The sequence below is a fragment of the Epinephelus moara genome, chromosome 2 (assembly GCF_006386435.1).
Source record: "Epinephelus moara isolate mb chromosome 2, YSFRI_EMoa_1.0, whole genome shotgun sequence".
NCBI classification, from domain to species: Eukaryota; Metazoa; Chordata; class Actinopteri; order Perciformes; family Serranidae; genus Epinephelus; species Epinephelus moara.
In genome coordinates, this window is record NC_065507.1 from 40606096 (window position 1) to 40624401 (window position 18306).

Here is an 18306-nt window from a genome sequence, read left to right on the forward strand (position 1 = left end):
GGGATTCGGTGCTACTGCTACCATCGTTGCGGAGATATATCACCAGGAGGAAAAGCGCCGCAGAGAGTGCATCACAAGGAGTGAAGTTGCGTCTTCTTTTCCTTGCAGATGACGTTCGGGTTCATTCTCTCCTGTTGCGTGGTAAGTGTGGTCCATTCGCAAACTTTATAACTAAAAAAAACTTCCACTACTCTCTATCGACGAACTACTAAAACTCTCTGCTGTTTCCTCCTCCTTCTTCCTTCCTTCCACTGTCTTCGTTGGTTTATTTATACACGCGAAACGCGTTCTATGGCTGGCTGGATTGTCCGCTCGGTCTGCCGTACATACATGGCGGCGCAAGATGGCGACCTCTCTAAAGCAAGGCCCTTGTTATATATATATATATATAAAAGCATAATTATAAGGCTATGAAAACCAAACGAATTTTATTTTATAGCGATTATACACTTGTATAAACATATTAATATTCAGATTCAGATTCAGATTTGACAATAAACCATGCCAAATATTACACACTGGCCCTTTAAAAAAGAAATTCAGATAAAGTACAGATACTCAAAAGCTGTCCTTAAATACAGTAGTTAAGTAAATGTACTTAAGTACTGTCTACCAATTAATCTTACAAATGGGGTTGAAAAAGGCTGACACTTTTGGACGGTCTCTCCTCAAATGATTCATGGTGTTGCATTTGTACTCAAAGGAAAAGTGGCAGAATTAGCTAGGAAAAGGGAGGTGGAAAGGTTAAAATATTATATTTTTGTCACCACATACCAGGCCAATTACTGTGTATAGTAGGGGTGCTTGTTGGATTGTTGATTTTGGAGAGACCTCCCAATTTTGTATCAAAAAAGTGAAGGAGGAGTAGGTTTCAGACATTTTTTGATGAACCACAAAGCACTTTGTATGAAGCATACTGATGTTCTAAGATGACACATAATTTTGCCAATATGCCAACTTCTTTTCACGTACCAGCAATGAGCTTCACCTGGAAGACATGGGAAGTTCATACTTTCCCTCTAAATTTTCAACCATAGTGTGTAAGTGCTTCGACCAACAATAAGTAACTAATTCAGTATAGCAAAGCTTCCCAACTGCCAGTTGTATTCAGTAGAATGTGCATCCCAGCTGGAACTTTTGCTACAGGGAATATAACCCCATGTCTTTGCATGTGATGGTAACTTCACTCCCACAATGAGTAGTATTTTAGCATTACAGGGTTGCCCTGTGTTAGCATTGACTTAGTACCATTTTGAAGATGCTGAAGTCTCCACTAATGAAAAAAATAATAATTGTACATTGGTACACAAATTAGTACTACGTAGCTAGGAGAGATGGAGGGTGAGTTTTGGTGAAAAACAAGGTCACAGAATGACATTAGCGAATACAGAATCTAACAGAAACTCCCGGTTCTTCAAAACTAGGCCTGTGACAGGGAAGAAGAAGAGCAGGGAGTACAGATAGGCTGGCCACTTATATCAATGGAGTCCTCTACTGTGGCAGACCTAAAGTCCAGTGGGAAATTATACAGCGGGGTTATTGGGCACTTAACCGCCATGAAGGACAATGGTCTTCCTTTTCAATTAGACTGAATTAAATAAACACATACTCTCCTCTCTCCCCATGTGGCTTAACTGATGGCTCAATGCTCTGACAGGACTGTGTATGCAATTGTGGGTGTGTTTCTATCTTACATAGGCTTTGCCCTCCATTGGACTTTATGGGTAATACTCTGCTCCAATCACGAGCATGCATTCCCTCACTGAAATTTGCATAAACGTAGCCAGCCAATCAGGACTTGCCTACCTAAATATGTGTCAAACCCCACAGTATATAAGGCAACACCATTACTGTCTACTATCCTTTTTCTTTTCAGTGAATGGCAATTTTACCCACGGCCCGTTCCAGGTATGGAGTCGCTGTTTCAGAAACCTGTTATGTTCTGGCCTCATCGCTGGCGCAGACCTTAAGGACTACTGCGTCAACCTCCTTGGTGCAGACCCTGCAGAGAGTGGCGTTTAGAAGCCACCAGCCACTTCAGACGCTCTGACTTGATGCTTTGCTGCATTAACAGTTAGCTGGAGCTCAGATCAAAGACATCGAGAACCCAGCAAAAAACACTAACACCTCGCTGTAGCCTCCAATCATCCCCACTGATACTACAGCTTTGTTTGTTGATGATAACGACAACATCTTATTAGTGTCCTGTAAATCAGCATCCCACCAGAGTCCACTGTAAACATCTCTCCAGTGGGATTTTTGCTGGGCCATTTTAGGCTCCTCAGGTGATCGTTTTTTAAATTAAAGGATGTATACTTTTATGTCAAGGTGGCTCCTAAACACAGGAAATTCTTGTGTTTGTCTTCCAGGGGATAGCTTTTCAGCAATTCCCTGGCACCTGGCACTTTCGGCAAAAGTGTGGGTGCGGCGCTTCTGCCACTGCACATGTGTGAGGGTCTTCTTTTATCCCAATGACCTCATCATTATGGCCAAATCCAAGAATTGGGTGATATTCCACACAGCCCTGTTGATCTTCCACCCCACCAAGTTGCGATTTTTGATCAACTGGAAGAAGAGCAGCCCCCTGCCATATCATCAGGTGGAGTATCTGGGGTTTTACTCGACATGTGCAGATTTCAAGCCACCCCGCCTCAACACAGACAAATGGCCCTGCAGCAGACAGTTTGAAAACTGCAGCGAGGTGCATTGGTGATAATGTTGGTGGTCATGCAGGCACTTGGGTTCATGGCAGCTGCCAGTTCAGGGCCACTGCCCATTCCAAGTCAGTCTGCCCTTGCTTGGATGGTAAGAAGAACAAGCAGTGCTTGGGTATCCATTTTCCCTCAGTTGAAGGTGACCTGCAATACTAGGAGTTCCACAACACCTGGTGAAGGGAACACTGCTGGGATGAATGACTTCCTATGTCACAGTGCTCACTGATACGTCCTTGATGGGATGGAGAGGGACCTGCCCGGGGAGGTGGTTTGTGACCTCCAATGACACCAGGTGAGAGGGCTTCACGAGTGCATCTCCCGAGCCTATGGGCAGGCAAAAAGAGACTCTCACCGTGGTCCACCACTATAGTTCATGCACACTCTACACAGCATGGCAGTGTCAGCAACCTTGCTCTGTAGAATGAGTGTTGAGGACATATGTACAGCAGCATTGTGGTCTATGTCATTTCTGTTTGTATGTTCTTATATTTCTCTTGGACATGTTGGGCTCTTCTTCAGGGTCAGTGCTCGCTGGACTGACATAGGACTGGTAAAAAGGGATGGGTGTATGTCAGTTGTGTTGCACCTAACGCTCCCATCTGTTCATGATACACCTATGTGTACCCATGCTCCTTGATGACCCAGTGAATGTCATTTGCAGGGTGTCTATTGCTTGTCTTTCAACCCCTGCAAAGTTAGGCCATGGCTCCACTCAGTTCGGTTGCATTCTAACGGGGGGTTGGCTGGGGCCCCCTTCTTCTCTGCTCTGATAGCCTAAGTTGAATGGAAGTAGGTGAGCTACTGGAATTAGGACCAGCATGTCTTGGTGGATGTTACGATAAGGCGTTCATTCATTGGGCTCCATCCACGGTTCCCACAGAGTCCAGTAGGACAGCAGACAGCGGTGCTGCCTTGTATACTGTGGTGTCTGCACAAATTCAGGTAGGCACTTCCTGATTGACCAGCTACATTTATGTAAATTTCAGAGGGGAATGCATGCGTATGATTGCAGCAGAGTACTACCTAAAGTCCAGCAGAGGGCTCCACCTTAAAAGAACAAGGGTTACAATATCGTACTCTTCTTTGTATTATTTGAATTAAATTTAAATTGCACTGTCTTGTTAAACTGGATTTAGCTATTGGTGTTATTTCATAGTCAGACCTACAAAATTGTTTGTAATTTCATGCTGCCTACATGCAGATATTCAGTACAATAAAAAGAACACATCAATCTAAATAAAGATCATTCAACCAAAATCCATAAAGTTAAAACCTCTCTCTAAGATGAGACTTACAATTTATGTACATTGGGAATTCTTAATGGTACATTTTAAAGGCTATTATGAGCTGATTGACATTTATCTTTATAAAGTGAAATCTCCTGATAACCTAAACATGAGGAAAATGTCCATACTGACCTCATAATTCAAAGCCTTTTTATCTTGTCATACATGTGAGGAAACATAAGCTATTTCAGAATGTGTTGAACAATGAAAGCATGCTTCATGTTGTAGGATATCTATGACGTATTTCTGGTAAAATCCTCTTATAAAATCCAAACATATGGTAGAATGAAGAGGAGCACAATTGAACTGTATTTTTTAAAATGAACAGTGAATTGCGCTCCTGTCAGAGCAGCTGCTATGTAAGCTGTATATCTCTGCACTGCTGGCCCACAGACGGCTGGAGAACTATTGTTGATGAAAAATTAAAATGCTAATTGAAGCCATCCATCTGACAGTAGGCCAACACCATGCTCAGTGTTTTAACAGCTCAAACAGCGACAGTGATTTGGACACAGATGGACAATGTCGGAGTGGGTCCAGAGCCATTACATGCACTGGGACAACACAGTGTATAAATAAAAACTAAGCTCAGTATAGGTCACACACACACTATTGATTATGGTGTCAGCATGTCACCCTGCCAGGAAGGCAATCCATTTAAATGCCCAAACAGTATGTCTATAGTTACGACTGTCAGTCATGGGGATGTAGATCACGCACACACACACTATATTAGGGCTGCACTATACATCGTTAAAACATAGCCATGTGCGCATGTGCGATAGTCACATCGCAGGACATGCAATGTTTTCTCTTTTTTTAGAACATGTAAACTTTTGTTTTGCTTCAGAAAAGCAGCTCTGAAGAAAGCTCCTTGCTCCGCTCTGCTCGCCTCTCTCTCTGTCTCTCCCTCTCTGAGCACTCAGCAGCCCCTCCCCCCTCTCATGCACACGCTGCAGTCACACACTGAAAATGAGCGACATGCAGCTGGGGGGTCAGATAACATCAAAAATTTTGCCCAGGTTCGGCCCACTTGACATGCTGCTGTGTTGTGCTATGGCCTATTTAAGTGCTTGAATTTGTTATTTACGTGACAACGCCTGAATGCAACACAGGCTCCGCTCCATTAGTGCCATACTGTGGGTTTGGGCCGGGCTCGGTTAAAATTGTCTCTTTCTTGGGTCGGGCTCAGTCAGGAAAATGTGTCCCGAGCCATGCTCTAGTGTGCTCACCTGTGTCTGTGTGTGTGGGTGTGTGTGCGTATCGGGCCCGAACTCCGCCGTGAGTGATACAGAGGGCAGAGGAGAATTGTAAACGCGCGACCACATAGAGACAGAAATGACATAAAATAAATAACATCAGGCTATTTAGTTTGTTTAATAAAAGGACGTGGTATAAACCTGTTCTATAGGAAAGGTAACCTTAAATGACTTCTGTTGTGATCTGGTGCTATATATTCTGTTGTGATCTGGTGCTATATAGAAAATAAAATTAAATAAAATTAACTTGACCTTCAAGGGGGCCCCCTCAGTCCTTGATATTTTTTGAGCTTCTCATGTTCCTTCTGCCTGATGTTACCATCACTCGGGATTGTCTATCACCACTCCCTTCTTCTGTTGTTTGTCCATCAACACGATGTCCAGTTGGTTAGCCATCACCAGTTCTTCAAGATCTTAGCTTGGTCATTCTCAACCACGTGAGGAGGTCTCTCCCATTCTGACCTTGGGAGCTCCCGGCCATACTCAGTGCAGATGTTTCTGTACACTATGCCAACCACTTGGTCATGGCGTTCCATGTACACTGTTCTTGCCTGCATCTTACACCCTACTATTATGTGCTGAACTGTCTCAGGAGCATCTTTGCACAGCCTGCACCTGGGGTCCTGTCTGGTGTGGTAGACCCCTGCTTCTGTTGATCTTGTACTAAGTGCCTGTTCTTGTGCTGCCATGATTTGTGCTTCTTTGCTGTTTCCCAGTCCAGCTTTTTCCAGCCACTGGTAGGATTTCTTGATGTTGGCTGTGCAGGGGCTTGTCCTTCCATGATGTTTCATCCTCCTCTTCTGCATTCTTGGGTTTCTGCTGCCCGACATATTCACTTAGCAGCTCATCTTTGGGGGCCATCTTTCTGATGTATTCCTGGATCTTCGTTGTCCACAACCAAATACCTACACAGAGTAAGGCAGGTCCTGACAAGTCGGCTGAACAGACAGAACCAGGTCCAAGCATCAACACGTACGGTGTGCCAGTCATCAGATACCCTGCTGGTATAATAAGCCGGCCAAAGGAGGAGATAGAGGCCACTGATGTCAGGACAAGGAAGCTTCTCACGATACATGGGGGGTGTCATCCCATGTCCAGTACCCTGACTTCCTTGTGGGCTCCTCATGGTTCCCATTTGCCTGCAGGACCCCAAGGTATTTGTAGCTGTCCTGAAAATCTGCAATGCTGCCTTCTGGTAGATCAACCCCCTCGGTTCTGAGTATGTTTCCTCTCTTTGACACCATCCGACCACACTTAACTAGTCTGAATGACTATCCTGTCTGTAGATCCTGGCATACAGCTTGATGTCATCCATGTAGAGGAGGAGGAGGTAACTGATATATATATATATATTAGTTGAGAAAATTGTAGGTACCCCCCTGAAATCAAGTACTGCGGAATACCATTTAATTTCCACTCCTGCACCATAGAGAGCATCCTGACTGGTAACAAACCTTGCCTAAAGGATCTTTACTTCGGGCATTGCAAGAATAAGTCAGAGAATCATTAGAGATTTCAACCACCTGGATACCAGCCTTTTCTCCCTGCTGAGATCATGAAGAAGGTACTGGATACACGTGCACTCCAACTCTGAACAAACCCAACTGATTCCTGAACACAGGTTTACCTGTGGCTTATACTAGTAAGCCAGACACAACCTGTGGTAAGACAACTTTGGATTTACTTGGAGGTGCTAGCCACCCTCCAATACCTCAAGTCTATGAGGTATCCTATAAAAACCAAGTTTTCATTGAATATCATACAGATCTGACAGCCATGTTTTAAACATTGATACCATAACTTTTAATAATAAATAAATAAATAAATGATATCATACCCATGTACTTTGGACTTTTGGCCAATAAACTAGTGTGGCGGAGACCACAATGTAAGCAATTTTGCATTCACATAGTAAAGAAAAAACTGTAGAACAGTATGTTTACTAAATAAGAATTTTCCATGACAATATCGGAAGACAGACATATGCTGAATAGATGGATGTTGGTCCGCCCCTTACCTGGACCTCCACTCCATAGCCCATATAGACGGTGATGATGTAGCTGCAGTCCATAGTGGAGTGAAAAGCTGAGCTGGTCTGTGGTGGAGCCTCTACGTATCCTTCTGGCCCAGTCAGGTTCAGCTGGCAGGGAACTGCAGGGACATACAGCAGTATGAAAATGATTCTCATGGAAGCAGTGTGGATAGACACACAAGACACACAGAAACAGACACAGACACAGACACACACACACACACACACACACACACACACACACACACACAATGGTATAAACATTGTGTGAATACCCACATCTGATCACAGGCCTTTGCAAATATTACTAAGTGCTCTCATTATCTTGTGTGTGCTCCCATGGCGATCACATCTCAATATCCACATTAGGTAGGCAGATATGGCAGACATGTCAACATTCATGGTGTGTCTCAGGTCAAGAGAGGTGATGCTGGATACTCTCAAGACACCTCTACAACATGCAAGGCAAGGGTCCCATGACCAACTGCAAATTACTTTCCACAAGCTTGCTAACTTGGCTGATAACTATCTGCCTAATATTCTCATTCTATTTCTTCATACTGAAACTTTCCTACGATTATTTTCCTCCCTGGAAAAAAAGTGATTTTTTTTTAATTGCCCAAGTACTTTTTTTCCAACAGTTCAAAGGTTTGCCAGGATCATTGGTCGAAATCTGTGAAAATGTAAGTCATGGTATCAGGGACACACTTTATTATAGTAAACAAATGTTAGTTTTGCGGTCGACTTAACCTAAGTTGTAGCTGTTGGTTAACCATAAACAATATGTTTACCAGCTAGCTAGCTTGCTAACTGCATTTTAGTGCCAACTGAGATACATTTCAAGCCAAAAGAAAGAGGTGGCAGTAACACATTACATAACTAGCTGACACAAAACATATTCACCCTGTGTAGAGTGCATTGAGAAATTTAAACTAACCTAGAAAAAAATATGAATGTTTTTAGCTCTATCCAGAGCATGAGGTAGTGGTTCACTTCAGCCTTTTGTTGATTATTAACAAAATTAAGAAATTAAAAAATTAAAAAACACCTGCCGGCATAACTTTTTTTTTCTCCACCTGTTTTTGGAGTGGAAAGAAAAAAAGGGTTCTTCAGTCATAAACAGATGAGAGAAAACAGTTTAGCCTAGACTTAAATAGATCTCTAGAATACATTTTCCTCACTTGCCTCTGAGGGCTTCCGTATTAAGCCCTGTGAGGTAGTTTATGATTTTGGGCTGTGTAAATAAAACAGATTTCACTTAACATGTCTCTTGGTCATGTGACTTGTCCTGCAAGTAGTAGCAGTCCCTCAATATTCTCCTGTAGCAATGCTCTGCTTATTTTTCCCACATAGAGGACAGGTTGCTCTTAAGATCTTTGATGGGACAGCTTGAGAGAGCAGGAAGAGGTGGAGTCAAGTAACCTTTAATTTGTTATCTTTATTTTTTTTATTTTAAAGCCTCAGTGTGTAAAAATGGTGAGTAACAGTGACATCAGCGGTCAAATTCTAGATTGCAGGGCTCACTCGCACTCACTCACGCACCCCTCCCGTCGGGTAAGTGACAGTGGCCTCGTGGGACAAAAAGCCTTGCGCAGACAGAGATGGCATCATCCACGAGTTTTTCAAGTTTTTCAGGAGTAGGCCTATCTAGTAACGAGGTGAATATTTATTTAGGAATCTAAACCATGTTACGATATTGTAGCGACCCTGCAGTAAATATTCTGTTATAATGTCAATGTTCTGTGAGTTAATGGCATGTTTGGGATTGAATGAGTATAGGTAGGGGGGCGGGGGGCGAGTGTGACGGGAATGAGGGCTGTGTGAGTGCGCGTGCTGGTGTGTGTATGAGCGAGCTGGAGGAGAGAGCAGGAGTGCACAGTTGGAGTTACAGCTAAGTTCTTGTTTGTTGGTTGTTTTGGCGTGGTTACGGCCAACAGTAACCTGTACTGTTCAGTAATAAACGTCATCCTTCCACACATCCTGGCGGACGCTACAATATGTTATAGCTTACCAGTGACATCTAGGTTATCTGTGAGATATAACGTTATGTTAGGAGTGTTTTATCTCTAATTGTTTTGGTAACACGAGCAAACATTAGCACAGTAATGCTAAAATAACACGTTTATGTGATAGTCACGGCACAGTGCGGCAAATATAGGTTGGTACGATTATAATGTATGCGTTTCCAGAGTGTTCTTCCACAGGAGCCAGACCACCTCCAAGTGTGCTCCAGCCAATCCATTCTGTCTGCCTTGCTTTCTGTGTGCATTTACACATGCATTTACATGAGTTTTTCCTGATCCAGATCAGATACACAGATACAGATCACACATCAATACCAGGCATAAATGGGGTATTAGTCTTGTTTAGGACAAGATTAACAAACCAGTATAAATCAGTATAGCAATGTCTGCAAATGCAAATACTGTCCAAGCACAGACATTGCTATAAACACACAAACACTCTATCTGACTTTGTTTGAAGGTTTTCCGCCTTTGTGGCTGCCTTTCTAAGCAACTAACCCCTGCGATGGGACAGCTGAGGACAGAATATTTCCTAGTGGCCTTTGGGGTTTTCTGCTCCACCACCTTCATCCCTCCCTCTCTCTGAGCTAAAAAGTAAACTTTTGCTGAAGTGCTTCTTCATGAAGAAGAACATCCTCTCAGTGTTCCCTCGGCACTTCACCTCAGGGAGTGTCCACTCCAACATTATTACTGCACTACAGTGTTGCCATTCACCCTGTGCCTGGGATTTTGTGTACAGTACTGCGTGCCTTAGCTTTGCCGTCAACCTGCACACAGATGAGCTGATTAATCAAACTGCTTCCATCTTGCTCTCTCCGACCTGAACAGTTCACTGAGTCACCACCCTGATTTTTTTATTTTCCCTATCCACTCTCTTCATAACCAACAATCTGAGAGTGTCATGCTGTGGTCCCTGTTTGTACCTCTTGATTACGGGTTAGTAATGCAGCAGTGCTGTTGTACTTTATTTCAGCCCCATGGCTGTGTGATCGTGACAGGTGCACATAGAGAAGATATTAGTTGAGGGTGTGATGACAGAATAAGAGCTACAAAAGTGCACTCAGTAGAATGCAGATCTCTGCCAGGTGTGTCTGGGGGCATGTGGGTAGAGAACAAGGACTGCAGGGCATGTTGTGTGTCCAGTGTGTATGCATGACAGCAGTAAAAAGATGCATAAATAATTTAATGGCATTGTAACTGAACATCACACTTCCTCTGTGTGTGCTGTGATCCAAGTTTCTCTGTTAAATGTTTTGGTAGCCGGTCCAACCAGGTGCACGTGCAGCCCCACTATGTGCAACCATGAATTCACTCCCATTCATTGTGTATTGGAAGTGACTGATTTGCTGCACAAAACATTCTGGGATACCTGCAATGCAGAGCAAGCTGCTGGTGCGACAAGAGGGCGTGACAATGTGAAAGATTCAAACTGCGCTCAAATCCTGCAACTGGCAGGGCAGTGCGTAGGAAAGATAATGCGAATTGGTCTCATATATTGGGGCTGCACTGATACAGAGGACACTGCTGATGACATTATCCCCAAACACGGTGGTGGGACAGCTTTATGCAGAGGCATTTCGCCCACCCTCCTGTTAACACTGTTAGGTCCATTAGCACTGTTGCAGTTGCTAGCGTTGTTAGTACTGTTAGTGGGGCTAGAAACTGGGATTTATTTGTCTTGAATCATGCCTAACTTTAGTGAATCATAACATGTCATGTATGGATTTATTCTACAGATGTTCTGCTTCAAAATAAGACCAAACTTTTCCATGAATGTATCAACAGCAAACAAACTGGCAAACAATGACCAAATAACTCACTGAAGGTAATGCAGTAGATCAGTTTACCAGTCATGGTTGGTGATACTCAGTAAAAACTGCACTGTCAAGTTTGAGGAACACCATGGGGCGTAAGTGACTTAGTGGTTAGAGCAGGTGTCCCATGTACAAAGGCTTAGTCTTTTCTGCGGGTACGATTCCAGCCTGCAGCCCTCTGCATCTCTCCAATTTAATGACACACACACACACACACACACACACACACACACACACACACATTATGCATGATATTATTGATGTATTTGTTGTATGCAATATTTTTTTTTGTATATTGTTTCTACCCAAATATTTTATCTATTTGTGTCAATAAAATAACTAACTAACTAACCATGCACACTGCAGCAGTCAAATTATTAAAAGGAATATGATAATACATTTCTTATACTTTGTGGTATAAAAGAAGTAATAATCTTACTTGGACTCTGCATGGTGGTGATGACGGTGGTGGTAATTATGGTGGTGGTTGTCTTCTCTTCATCACTGCCAGGCCTCACATTCTGCTTCAGTCCAGGCTGATTTGGGCTCTCCTCATCTTCCTCCCTTGCAGCAGTAGCAGCAGAGGGGATGGTGGCAGCATGTTCTAGATCTTTTAAAACCACGCTGGTGTCTGGAGCAGGAGTGTTGGAGTGAGAAGTGGGGGCTAATGCATGCATTACAAGCGTTGTTTGCATGTTGGAGCTTTCAGCACTCTCATATGAAGACCTTTTATCATCGCTATCCATTGGAGTCCGGGATGGCAGGGTGGAGAGGGTGGGCTGAGAGCTGGATAACCTGCTGTCTTCAAAGTAGCTCTGCTGACCATGAGGGCTGAACGGGACCTGGTGTTGGGGAGGATTCCTGTAGAGCGGGTAGTGGTTTGGGACATTGACAGGTGGAGCTGTGGTGACCACGGGGAGCCTCCTGCCCGTGTCCTGGGTGGTGGGGTACAGGCTGGCACCGTTCTCTGGAGGGCCCCCTGGGGTGATAGAAAGACCATCCTCAGAAGCAGAGGCTGTGAAGAATGAAAGAGAATAACAAATGTGGTTGGATGGATGTTGAGTCATACCACAGACTCAATAATCACTTGGCCGTGCAGGTGCAGAGATTTCTGGCTTCACTTAACTGCCTGTTTTCTGCTTTGGCTCCAAACCTTTCCATCCACAGCCATTTAGCACACTGCCAATCCCATTTTCAATTGGTAAATGATGGAGAATGTGCTACAGCAAGCAACCAGCCTGTGTCATAACACATCTCTGCATCAGAGGCCACCAAGCCTTCAAGCCCAAAAACATAAAATGCCAAATCAGCCGTATTTTAGCCATATTTAACAGATTTAACATAGTGACATTCCACCTTTTTACTGAAAGTAAAGACAGGATTTCTTCTCCTGTATTTCTTTTCTTTTTGACTGAGGCTATGATTAAACTTTTTACTGGAAAGAAATAGCCATGAAATAACCTTTCTCATCTTACTTCATTACACTTATTTAACATCTTAATGTCAAAATAAAAAATTAAAAAAATAGATGAGGGATATTTATTTTCCTTTTCATCCATGTTATGTTTAACAGGAATAAAAAATGTAATTGCATCCAGTGATGGAACAAACAAGGATTTTAAATTTGCTATAATGCACCAAAATTTGTATATATCCCATGTAATGATGAGCCAGTAATTTTTTCATAACCCACCACCCCTCCCCCCCGCCCTATTCAGACTTCTGCCTCCTTAATTTTTGCTACTGTCCCCCACATTTCACTCTGACACCACCAGGCACTGTTATACAATAATGTCAACCGACAACATATTATGCCAATGTGAAAGGACGACTTTTTTGTTGGTGTCTAACACCAGAAGTGACTGACCAAGCACCAGTTTTTTGATGACTTCAGAGTGAGACTGGGAGAAACCTACCCTTTGTAGCTTTATGTTAATTACCTAACTTGGTGTTAAGGATGTAACATCATTCGTGGTGCACTAATTTGTAGGATATCATCCAAACTGATGTATAAAGGTGTGTTGCTGTGTTTGGTCTTTTTTTCCCTATAACAAGAAACATCTTCCAACATGGCCAATGAGTGTTATGTTGATGGACCACAATGTTTATCATCAAATAAATCAATCTATTAGCCTCCACAGGACATGTCTGAACCAGTCAGGACCAGAAAAGGTGTTGGGGTGCTTTTACCAATGCAGCATCTGACCCTACTTTCCCCTAGCCTGGAAATCCAGACCCAAATCTAGAAAAATTTAGGGTTTGGCCAAGAGTAATGAAAATGGCCCAACTTGAGGGGCGGCACCAAGCATGCATTTGTACATATCACTGTACCCAATTGGATAACACTACGACCAATCAGAACAATACACGGGGTGACGTATACGCTTAGCTACCAGCGGAGCTAACTGGTAGATTAGACTCTTGCCGTATCCGGTCGGCAAAACAGCAAAAACGTCTTTCTTGCAAAGGAAAGACTCGAGCACCGTCCTCTGTTCCTCTTTTAGAGAAAAAGCCAAGTCTAACTCGTACATTGTAGCGGTCAAAGCCGTTTCAAACAGCTGGTGTTCATCCGTAGCCATCTTGCAATGTTTACTGACTGATTCCGGACTTTGTCGTCACAGCGCTGTCGTCATCTGTTTAGCTCACCTCTGGCCCGCCTGTATCAGATACACCGATGTGATTGGTGCAGCTCGGTTTCATGGGCATAGGTAATAAGCATCATTACTGATTGCCAGAATGACTCGCTGAGCAAATTCAAATTGTGCTCTCGCGAAAACTCTGGATTTCCAGGGTACCTTTCCCCTACACCATGTCAGAATTTCCTCCAACAATTTCTGTAACCAAAAATCACATTCATGCCTTCTTGACACAGTGATGGGTCAGGTATGTGAAGGTAAGAAAGTAAGCAGGGCTTGAACTTATTTCTAAAGCTCTCTTTATTCATTCTTAATACAACTATTTCTGTCACAACTGGGTGCAACAACACAAGTGCCCTTAAGGAGACTAAACTATTTCGCTCTGCATGATGGCCATTTTTTGTCCCACCTCTGAATGTTGCCATACAGACCTACTAAATCTTTGTCTTTTGATGTGGTCAGAGAACACAACCCATTCTCATTCCAAAATCATCACATACTGCCACTCTATCAGGGATTTCTGTGTCAGACACAGATGAGAAAAGCCATTCTTTCACTGTGGTATGAGACAACACTAGGCGGCATCAGTGGGTGTTTCTCAAAGTCAAGGACCCATCCACCCAAGGAAGGATCCTGCAGAGGTAAGGCAAGAGTCCTCCCTAGCATTCAGTGAACACACATTGGAACAGGTTAACAAGTGTCCCCATGTGATCATCATTAATCCTCAGCAAACTAAGGGGGTTTTAGGGTACTGTGATAATTTTGGCACTCTCTAATGTTGTTGTACAATTTTAAACAAATGTATCAGTATTGTCAGAATCATGTGACTTTTAGAGAGAATATATTTCTGGATCATATTTAGGAGTAAAGACAGCAGCTGAAAAAAGTTCTAAGTTATCATTTACAGTATATACACAGACTCACACACAGAGTCACTCATTTCAAAGTGATCCATATTTTCTGTGTGTCACCACACATTGCGTTACAATAATATGAACTACGGATCTGATCTGATGAGCTGCGCTGCTCAGAAACAACTGAGCACACCGGTTGTAGATGATACCGCCGGGTAATCCACTGAAATAAATTCACCTCAAAACAAATGAGTGTTGCTTTGCCCTGCAGGATATTCTAATGTGTCTACTCTGGCCATTCTCACCATGATTCCCCCGAAAAATGCACCTATTGAAACTGACAGAATGAAAGCAATTATCATGTCGTTGTCATGTGAATAGCAGGAGGTGGAGGGGAGGGGGACACTTAGCGCTCCATCTCTGCTGTTAATGATTAATTTCAAAACTTCTATGTTTTATCTAAATCACGTTATTTCAAAAATCTCATTATTTGGCAGTGGATGCAATGAAAAGTGTAAATTATGAGGTTTCTGTCAATATTTTTTCCACGCTTGTATGATAAAAACTCCTGAAGACATTGATCCAAATAAATGGCATATTTATCAAAATCTTGCCGAGCTCCAGCTCCGGGCACCGTTTCATTGCAGAGGCCCCACCCTCACTTCCAGCAAATCGTGTGCAAAGCATTGTGGGGATTTTATACCCGTGGAGGATCCACACATGCATCCTTCCAGTTTCTCTGAAAGAAGGACTCAGTCCTCCGTGAAACTCGGAAGGATCCTTGACATTGGAACAGTCCTTCAGCGGGGGTCAATGACATAGCGTCCTTCAAATTCATCTGTTTGAGGATCCTTCCTTGACTTTGAGAAACACCCAGTTTATAATGCCGCTGGACGACGTCAGTTTGACATGCTGCTGGAAAACAACGTAATATAAGGAGCTGGAGAGTCGCTACAGCCCCAGAAGCCTGATGCTCACTTCCTGTATGAATGTTGAGCCAAACTACAATGTTTTGTTTTTTTTCTAAACCTGACCATGTGCTTTTGTTGTACAAGCCAATATTTGTAAAAACAAGGTGACTTACCAACATTTTAAGTTTATTTTGAAAAAGATTATATGCATCCATCCAGCATAAACTATACAATTCCTGTGAAAACACAAGTGTATTTTATAAAGCTACAATGCATGTAACAGGCTTAAATTGACATGGTGTCCCAGAGGGTTAACAACAGACCAAGAGCGTTATACGTAGACGTAAAAAATCCACTGAACAAGCAGCGATATGTGACGAGCTGGAAGTAAGAATGTGTTGGAGAACATGTCATACGAACTAATTTGTTTCTGGCATACTTCAAACTACCTCATAGGCTACCTCAAACTTAATATGTGGGTCCCTGCAGCAGTCATTCTTTTCACCCTCTGTGCATTACGTAGGCACATACCCTGGTGCCTTACAGTACCTCAGGTACAGAGCACACAACAGACTACACTGCACACTACACACGGCGGATTCATTATATTTTGCCTTGAGCTCTTTAACCTCCTGGTCCACTGTTCTCTGTGTGTCACAAGGTATGTGGTAATTTGATTATGTACAAAATTAGAAAGAAATATGTACCATGTAAGCATAAAGGCCCATTTATGCTCAACGTTAAATACGGATACGGATACGGATACGGACAGAGCCTTCTGTCCGTGCTCCGTGTTCATTTCGTCCGTATTTCTGCGCGTTTCAATAAAGCTTACGGATGCTGTCACCAAAACTTTTCCGCCTGAAACGCTGAAAATAAAATAAAAGAGGGAGACAGGTTTTTCCTGTTTTATCTTATGTTGTTATATTTCTCCCTCTCCCCTCTCTGGGAGCGTCCGACCTCCCGCCGCCTGTTGCCGTCTCAAACACGGAGGCCTCCCTCTCCGTGGAGCCCGCCCTCCCGGCCCTGCACATACTCCCGAGGCCCGGGTCTCCCTCTCCGCGGAGAGGACATTTCTATTGGAGTTCTGCTATAAGTAGACTTTACTGCTGTGTAGTGTTTATTTTAATGATGTGCTACTACAAGGTATTTACGTATGTTATGAGTATATAGCCTAGTATATTACAGTATACAGTATGTGAATACAGTATGTGCTGCCCAGCAATGTCACAGATTTATCTCAGTCATGAAATCCAAGTTTTATTTCACAGAGCTGCAGTGATTTTGACAGCAGAAAGTACAACTTCATAGCCAGAGAATAAATCTGAAATTCACTCGCCCTCTTTATCTCTCCCCGTTCACTGCTCTGCTTCACTGTACGTCACTCTGACATGAAGGCAGAAAAAACCTGTCTTATACTTCTGAATGGAGACAGGGACATTCACTCACACAGCTCTGCACTCCCCAAAGCAAAGTCATTCCATCTTTCAAAGCTGAGTTTTAGCCATATTTCCTTTCAACATGTCTTTATGTGGAGCAGTGCATTAGTGCTGTCACACCACTGTGAGTCGATTGGCAGACTGAAAACTTCTTGTAAAAAGCCACACGGTACAACCCAAACAATTCTCATAAATTGCTCACATCAGTGGCTTCCTCCCTCCCTATCCTCCTCGTAATAAGACTTAATATTCATTCCTGAGGAGATTTGATGAGCCGCTATAATTCTCCCAGTGTAATGATCAGCACTCCCCTCCCAAGTGCACCTGTGAGATCTAATCTGAGACCCCTTCAGGAGGCTATCATCCGCTGAGGGAAGTCTTATGTTTCTTTAACAATGCTTCATTTCCACCATAATAGCTCCCACTCTCTGCCAGCTAATAGCTATCTGCTTCAAACAATCAGGGTTTATTGTAGCTGAGCCACTTCCCACCCTGCACCTCGCTTCTCAAACACATGCTGCTCTTTGTACAGAATCAGACACATTGGCAGGTAAAGCTACAAGACATACAATGAATGAGACAGAATCCAACATTGACTGACTGGAGGTCTGTCATTACCCTGCTGCCACAAGGTGTGCAAGATAATGTACACACTCTGGGTGAGCGGTGTGTTTTGTCATATGTGTGAATGAAACATGACAGATGCTGCTGGAGGACACAGCTTTAAAAATGTTAGCAGGGTTTACCAACACATTCTCACCCAGACCTTGTCATATATCGACCTTTGGTCATGGACATTTCACGTCGGCATATGACCTCTAAGAAAACCCTGGGTGCATTGGTTATTGACATTCTGGGACGCCGCATCAACTTCACCTTTATACATGCATTGTCTGTTTTCAAAATACACTTCCGTTTTCACAGGAAACGTACACTTTGCATATATTCTCTTTTGAAATAAATGCACCACAACAAACGCACATTTTCAGGCAACAAAAGCATGTGCTTGGGTTTAGAAAAAAACAAAAAAACAAAACAGTTTGGTTTTACAAACATCCAGGCACGGAACACCTGCCTCCTGGCATCCATCCCTGTTTGACCCATCCACCAGTCCTCCCGCCCACCGTGCTTTCTGTAACTTTCGTTGTTGTCCCACCACATTTCCCCTGATGCCACCAGGGGCCTGTATCACGAAGCGAGATCAACCTTTCCTGGGTTACCCAGACCTATCCTGGGTTGACTAACCCTAACAATGGCAATCAGGATAATCGGTATCACGACGCTGGATATCAACTCGGTAACTCAACCCAGGGTTGCTTTATCAAGAGCCATGAACA

The 18306-nt window shown here is 43.2% G+C and overlaps 1 protein-coding gene across 1 annotated transcript in view; it reads right to left on the minus strand.

The window, feature by feature from the left end:
* Nucleotides 1–18306, minus strand: part of LOC126397119 (seizure protein 6 homolog) — a 475464-nt gene that overhangs the window by 312304 nt on the left and 144854 nt on the right. Inside the window, exons 2-3 of the mRNA XM_050055639.1 lie at nucleotides 11569–12144; nucleotides 7277–7410 (exon numbers count right to left, since the gene is read on the minus strand). Of these exons, the coding sequence (XP_049911596.1) occupies nucleotides 7277–7410; nucleotides 11569–12144 (710 nt within the window). The remainder of the gene's footprint in view (nucleotides 1–7276; nucleotides 7411–11568; nucleotides 12145–18306) is intronic.